The sequence below is a fragment of the Beta vulgaris genome, chromosome 8, assembly GCF_026745355.1.
Source record: "Beta vulgaris subsp. vulgaris cultivar EL10 chromosome 8, EL10.2, whole genome shotgun sequence".
NCBI lineage: Eukaryota > Viridiplantae > Streptophyta > Magnoliopsida > Caryophyllales > Amaranthaceae > Beta > Beta vulgaris.
Window position 1 is genome coordinate 46,406,369 of NC_079209.1, and position 8,060 is coordinate 46,414,428.

Genomic DNA, 8,060 nt, shown 5'->3' on the forward strand with positions numbered 1-8,060 from the left:
GTCATAAGATACATGTTTGAAATCAGCCGCTTCTACTATGATAGAGATTTGCATGAGGTATATGATGTTGTAAATTCGTTATTTATAATCAAGTTTGATACTTATAGAATTTTTAAGTATATTAACAAATTTAATATATTTCTAGGAATTTCGCCAAGTCCCACGCCATACTCCATAGATGAGATCATGGAACTCATAAAACTTTTTGTGCAACACTTTGTACGGGTTGTCGAAGAAACTAATTAGTTAGTACATGTAATTGTAGGTTAAATAATATTTTGTTGATTGAACCTTGGTAGGTTGCTTCATTGCAATATTGGTTGGTTGATTGAAAATGTAGTAAAACAGGTTTTGCTTATTTATGAAGATTTTTCCAACGATTTTTTAGGCTGCTCAAATTACAGAGAAGACTCTACCAAATTTTCTAGCTCATAATTATTAATATATGTTCGTTAGTATTGAAGTTTGACGTTTAGTATAATGAAAAAAAAAACTGACAAAACAAAATCTCATCATCTGCGTCGTATATGCGGACAAGCATTTGCATCGTATATTGCACATTTAACGCACATGACTTGTGGTGAGCTATTGGGGGCATGGGCTTGGGTTTATTATCTGCGTCGCATGCTAGGCCATGTGCGACGCAAATGGTAAATCATCTGCATCAAACATGGCCTAGCATGCGAGGCAGATGGTAGACCCAAGCCCATGTCCAGGAGCCTGGCCAAGCTCATGCACAATTCATTTGCATCGGACGATAATTTTGGTCCGATGCAAATTGCGCCTAATCTGTCTCCTAAATTTGTGTCGAGACCTTTAGCGTCGGACCGGTGTCCGACGCAAATGGTGGTCGCAAATCATTGATTCTTTACTAGTGGCAACCTCAATTAATCATATGACGGTCCTATTTAATCATATGAGTGTAACCTCATTTGTTCATAATAGTAACCTCATTCAATCATACGAGTAAACCAGTACAAAATAACCTCATATGTTCATATGAGTAACCTCATTAAATCATACAGTGACTCTATTTGATCATACTAGTATAACCTCATTTGTTCATAATAGTAACCTCATCCAATAATAAAAGTAATCCCAATTGTTCACAAAAGTAACTTCATTTCTTCTATCGAGTAACCTTATTTGTTTAAAAGGGTCAATCGTACGACAAAAATTAACCGCATTTCTTCATACGAGTAATCTCACCTAATCATACAACGACCCTATTAACTCATACGAGTAACTCGAATTGTTCACAAAAGTAAACCCATTTCTTCATATGAGTAACCTCACTTAATTATACAATGACCCTGTTTAATTATACGAGTGACCTCAATTGTCCACAAAATAACCTCAATTGTCCACGAAAGCAACCTCAATTGTCCACAGAAGAAGCCCCATATGATCTTCATATATACACGTAACTTCACTTAATGATATAACAACCCTATTTAATGATATGAGTAACCCCAATTTTCCTCAAAAGTAACCTAATTTATTCATATGAGTAACCTCATTTGCTGACAAGAGTAACGACATTTATTCTTACAACGATCCTATTTAATCGTACAAGTAACCCCAATTGTTTACAAAAGTAACCTCATTTCTTCAAACTAGTAACATCATTTGTTCATAAGAGTAAACTGATTAGTATTGCCATGGCTTTTTTGTAAAAAAAAAAATAACCACAAGTAACACCCTTTTATTGTTAAAGTAACCACGTATTCATGATTCAAGTAACTCCATAAGATCATAAGAGTAACTCCATTTGTACATGATGATTTGTGCATAAGGGTTAACTTCAAAAGGTCATATCTCATAGCACAGTAAATATCTTTGGAAAATTCAAGTTGGAGACAAATATTCAGCTCGATAGCTTTTCAACGTTTGGTCAAAAGCTCGATTTCGATGAGGAAACGAGTGAAACATACATGACCTCTTGAAAATGAGCTGACGAGCCGGGAGCGCATGCGCACAGCTATACCTATATTTATAGGTGTTGTCGCCCGTACCCGAGACGCTTTGTCAAAATATTTTAAAATTTGTAAAAGGTAAATTGGAGATTGAATGAGAGAGCTTGATCAGGGTTTGAGAGGCCTCTTATTCATCCAACTTTTGGATAATAATATAGAGATGTTCAAAAACTAAGATTAGATGTACATTTTGGTGAACTGATGTTTTATTGTTCTTCCCATGGACGTTTAATTTTTCTAATAATAGGATTCAAATTTAATGTTCTTTTTAAATTATCAAAATGCTCATTTTTGTAAAATACGATGATAAATTAGCATCAAATGTTCTACAATTTAACACTATATTAATCGGGGAAATCAGTATTGAAAATTATAGTCATTTACCTAAAACGCAATATTCAGAAATTAAGACCCAAATCCAAATGTACATTTTAATAAATTTTATATTCTTTTATTTTACCCACTTTACTAAGAGGCGTATTTCATTTTATTTTCTTGCGTCCTAACTCCTAACACATGTGTTGGATCCTCTTAAAACAAATGTGGGTAGGATCTAATTTACATGTTTCACTGTATAAATTAAAATGAATAATAACTCGGTAACAAGTAGGAAGTGGCCCTCTCTATGTCTCTATTGGTTCCAATACTCTTTAAATGATTGTGTACTATACAAGAGATCAAATGGTGTCACTTGTGTTTGTCTCTCTCAATCTTGGACAGATAACATCAGTATCTCTGCGGCTGTATGTATCCTCTCAATTTGCCGACCAATCGGCAAATGTTGTGTGATTAAAGTTGTGATCCTTTTCCTATCATGTAATGTGGACATACATCTAAATATCATGTGATTAATTGTTCTATAAGATGTCAAGAATCAAAATGATATAGATGTAACTGGCTTTTTATCAATGTTTTATTAGTGCTCTAATTAATAATTAATAAATTATATTAACAGCACACGACCCACATTGATACATTATTGTACCACCTTTCGATCTCTTGCTGATTGGTTCTGCATATACTAAATCATATATCAATAAAAACATGAATTTGGCACGAAAATGACCTCTCTTGAGATTCATAGTTTAAAGTAATTTGTGGGGAAATACTTTATTGCTATATTATTATGGAGTACATGGGTTTCATAGCACCAAAATCACTCACTTTGTTGCTATGTCCTGCTTTTGATAGCTATGATGTGATGGTATTCTTACCACCAAATCACCCACTTTGTTGTTTTTTTTTATTATGGGATTATATGGAGTTTTTGGCATGGCTAAGTTTTTCACTAAAAAAAAAGCAATATTTTTATGATGATGGTTTATGTTGGACAGGCTGTGAATTAATATATCATATTTTTTTAATAATTCCAATATGACACAAGTCCTTTTCCTATTGAGTTTCAGGAACAAGATTACTCTGGGTTATATATGACAAATATTGGTAACTAGTTCTTATTAGGTATACATCATATTAAACTGGGGGTGGAATGCGGATACACATTTATGGGTGTTACTACCCAGATTGACCGGTCATCTCAAGATTCGAATCATCTTAGCATGGGATCGTATCGGGTCAACATATCCTATAGAATCTAGATCAAAGTTTTTTTTTTTTTTGTGTTGAATCAAGTTCGAATTAATTCTGGTAAGTTCATTTTCATATTAGAATATATAAGTTCAAAGTTTAGTTCAATTTAAAATTCAGGCCATGACACTTTAATTTAGGGTTCAGGTTAAGTTTTTTTGGCTAATTTCTCCGATCGGATTAAAATTGAGTTGGGTTATTATTAGAATTGTAATTGGATTTTGTTTTGGTCTGATTTTTTAATCATTATGTCCTACTATGAATAGCGTCATCTTTGAGGTGAAGTGCATGTTGGAATTCCAGAGTATTGAGTCAATTCGGCTATCAATTATATCAAATTGGATTGGCTACCATTCAAAATTTATCACTTTTAGGATTTTGGGCCAATCACTAGGTTACAAGAGATTTTGGTCTGTTTTCTTGCTTTATTGCTCATTTGGAGACTTTCTTGAGTAAACCAAGTAGAATAGGAGAGCTCCAAATAATCTAACAAATAAAAAATAGTGTTCGTGTTACGTTCGGGTCGGATCCATTCATGTTCGGGTTCGTGAGATTTCGGGTCATATCGGGTCGGTTCCGTTCGTGTGCGAGTCCATCTCGAGTCCATGAGATATCAGGTCGGGTTGAATCGGGTTTTCAATCTCGCAAATATATAAAACACATATAAGACTAATGAGAGTAAGTTAAATAATTAATGGACAAATGGCTAAATCATATCTAGTATTTCATGACAATTATTTTGGGTCGGGTTCGGGTCATCATTATCGGGTCAATTTCGGTCTTGTCACTTTCAGGTCACGTGGATTCAGGTTTGGGTCATATCGGGTCTATTTTACTTTCGGATCGGAACGGGTTATTCGGGTTTCAGTTCTATTTCGGATCATTATTTCGAGTGGAAAAGAGATTCGATTCGGGTATTTCAGGTTGGGTCAATGGATACGGGTATATTTTGCCGGCTAGTGAATACACTCTACTCTTAACTCTAACTCAATTATTTTAGCTTAGATTTGGGTCGACTTGTGGGGTCAGGTCGGCTGGTGCTACTTGCAGGTGAATGATATGAAGTATATAATTTGCACTTTTTCTGGGAACAAGGTTGTTTATCTTTTGACTGGTGCAATTATTGGGGGTTATTGGAGTTGCATTAAGGACTGGAGAGATGCTATGCAGCAATATTCTGCTCATCTTTCAAATCCCAATGCCTCAAAATATAATCATATCCAGCTATTATCAACAGTTGGGGACTATTGAAGACAAATAGCACAAATCAAAGTAGCTCAGCAACAAAATCAAGCTGTAATAATATTCAAAAGAAGCTTCTGTTGTTCATCTAGTACATCTAAAATGTTGCCCCCAACCTCTCTTTTTCACAACTAATGTCTTGCATTATCTCTTACAAATTTAGAGAGTCCTAAGTAACAATGAACAGAAAAACCCACCATCCATTCTCAACATATAAAGAGTTACCTAAGCTGTCTAATTGTGCACACCAACACATAACTGCAGTGTTGTACAAAACCTATAAATCACTAGGAAAAAAGAAAAAACAAAGAACAAGAAATACAAATGTAGTAGATTTCCTCTATTGTGTAGCAAAATTGCAAGTTGCAATTTACTGGATGTCGGTAATATGTTTAACCAAGTGGTAATGCTGAAGAAGCCTATTGGCTTCCCTTAAACCACTGAAATAAGCACCATGAGTTGTAGAGTAATGAGTTCTATGTGTTGCTTCACCAGCAAAGAGGATTTGAAGAGGCGGCGAACCAGTTGTAGAGCCAATATCGCCGTCTCTTGGCAGTGGTTGAGCCAGTGTGTCAAAATCATCACCACTAGATCCTACTGCAACATAGCTGTATGACCCCATAAACAAAGGATCAGTGCCCCATTTGCTCGTCAAGACCTTCTTGAACTCGAACTCGAACTCGAACTCAGATTGTTTAGAATTTATATTACCATTGCCTATCTGCTGGAATTGGTTCATGTTTGAGATAAAACTCGAGACAGTTGTCGAAAACCCATCAATTATCGTCTCATCATCGAGAGATTCGAGCTCTAGAGCTTCTTTCCCAGCAAACCAAGAAAGCAAGACACTTGAATTGTTATAAATTGGGTATACTGAAGCTGTTTTTCTCATCCACCACGGGATCTTCTTATGCCTAAACTCTGAATCTTCCCTATGAAAAACCATTTTCATAAAGGGAATCTTACAAAGATTTCCCTCTTCTTGGCTTAATTGTAGGAACAATTTGTTAACAACACCATAACCAAGTTTTAATATTGCTTCCTTCTTTAAAGAAGGAAGTGGTGGACTAAACAACCCTCCTTCAGATTCTTCACTGATTCCAGCTTTTAGTACTCCTAGTGAAACTGTGACAATGACATGATCAGCTTGCATAACTGACCCATCACAAAAATGCAATTTCACAGGTTTACTACTACTATGATCATCATAATTTTCAGACCCTAACCATTCAATCTTGACCACCTTCCTGCCTAATTGGATCATACCAGGGGGTAAAACTGAAGCTAAAGACTGAATAATGGTTATATAACCCTTCGGAATCGTTATCTCATCCCCAGAAAACATCCGGTACTCGCTTTCTGCAGCATAATCTAGATTCAACAGATCACCAGCACCAGTATATGTTCTCTGGGTGTTCTCAAAAACACCAAAAATTGCCTCTTCCAGCATTTTCCTGCTCCAATTGCCAAACATTTTCACCTCCTCTTCATCTTCAGCTTTCCCTTTCCTAGAATCCCAATATTGTTCAAGACCCAACTTCAGAAATGAACCAATGCTGCTCATTTGCATCCCACTCACATCAACCTTTTCAGCTTTAGATTGAGCAAAACTCATAAGTTTCTGAAAAAGTGATGAAATGGGCTCAACTATTGCAGGATTAACCAAAAACCCATCTTCAGCTCTAGTCTCTGAAGTTGACAATTTCTCCTCAAACAAATCATCCATACATTCCCATGATTTTTCAGATTCTAAAGATTTGATTTTTTGAGCAATTTCATATACTGGACTCCCACAAATCCCATGAATCCAAGTGGCACCCATCTCAATTCTATCACCCCCAAACTCAGTTGTATTAATCCTTCCCCCAATTCTTTGCCCTCCTTCAACTACACACAGCTCAAATGACTCTTTTACCCCTATAGCTGCTGTGTACAGTCTGTGAGCAGCTGTTAAACCCGCCATTCCTGCACCAATAATCACTATTTTAGGCTTCTCAGCCACCATTTTCATTTGCTACTACTTAAAACCAAATCTTTTCTCTCTTCCAACTTTTTTTTTTTCAATAGGGTCTTTCCCCCTCTGCTTTCTTGTTCACTGAGGCAGTTTAACAAACACTATACCGACATTCACAAAAATGATAGAAAGCAAGAAGAAAGGAACCAAAAGGGAGAGAGAATGGAGCAAATTATTGTAAGGTGTGGTGTGTGTGGTGTGTGTGGTGGGAAAGACTAATCTGGTGTTGATAAGAAATTTATAAGGAGTGCTGGGTGCAGCACATGCATGTTATATCCACGACTATTTTTTTTTTTGCTCATTTACTTATTAAAAGTTCACCTTTTTAAATAAATATTGTTCATTCAGAACTTTACATTTTACGTAAATTTTGCTCGTTTGGAGAACTTAAAATGAGCAATAAATGCAAAAATAGTGACGTATATACTATACTAAATTACGGTATATCCGGATGTATAATAAAAGGGTTTAATTTACAAGTTAGAAGGGCTGGGGCGCTGGGTGTTATGAGTTGTTTGTTTATAGCATCTTGCACACAGTGACATTAGCAGTTGCATCTGCCTTTTACTTTTGGAATTTGGTTTTGTAATAAAGACAGGGCTCTACTTTTGTTGAATTATAGTGTAGCATAGGAGGCTAGGATCTTAGGATTTGGGACTACCAAAGATGCTTCCTACGGTTTATATTAGCTCCACAATTAAATGTCATTAACCAATGGAATTGGAGTCCCAAAGTACTAACTATACGGGTGGCATTTCCCCGTGCAACACGTATGTTTTTCTTGTGATGTACTTACTCCTTTTTAAATATAGGATTGTCTCGTAATAAATACAATCCTACTTTTTAGGTTTGAGACTTCGAGTTATATTCTAGTTAATTATAATTTTTACTGCATTTGTCCTATAATATAATATTTTTTTTCTTTTTTACATGTTATATTCGACGTAGCTTTGACTTTTAATATTTTGAATTTTATATTAATAAAAAAATATAAAAAGTTGATATTATAAAACTAGACATTGATAAGAATCTAACAAGATTTCACATGAATATGTTTTTTTATATATACAAATGAAAATATTCGGTCAAGGATTTTAAATTTGACCTACCAAAGATATAGCAGACATTATATTATGGGACAGATAAAGTATATATTAATATCTTACTTTGAAATTATAACACTAAACATTAGTTGATTTAGTGGTTAAGATATTATTCCCTCCTTCCCATAATATAAGTCA

General features: G+C 35.1%; 1 protein-coding gene across 1 annotated transcript; it reads right to left on the minus strand.

Moving 5' to 3' along the window:
* Window positions 1-4,836: 4,836 nt before the first annotated feature.
* On the minus strand, window positions 4,837-7,096 carry LOC104884237 (probable polyamine oxidase 5). The gene has a single exon (XM_010668855.4). It carries the CDS (start codon window positions 6,814-6,816, stop codon window positions 5,176-5,178), a length of 1,641 nt encoding a protein of 546 aa, XP_010667157.1. The 5' UTR covers window positions 6,817-7,096; the 3' UTR covers window positions 4,837-5,175.
* Between the last annotated feature and the right edge of the window lie 964 nt (window positions 7,097-8,060).

Bases quoted from the DNA above. Each gene is read 5' to 3' on its own strand.
- LOC104884237 (XM_010668855.4), bottom strand. From the start codon at position 6,816: ATGAAAATGGTGGCTGAGAAGCCTAAAATAGTGATTATTGGTGCAGGA.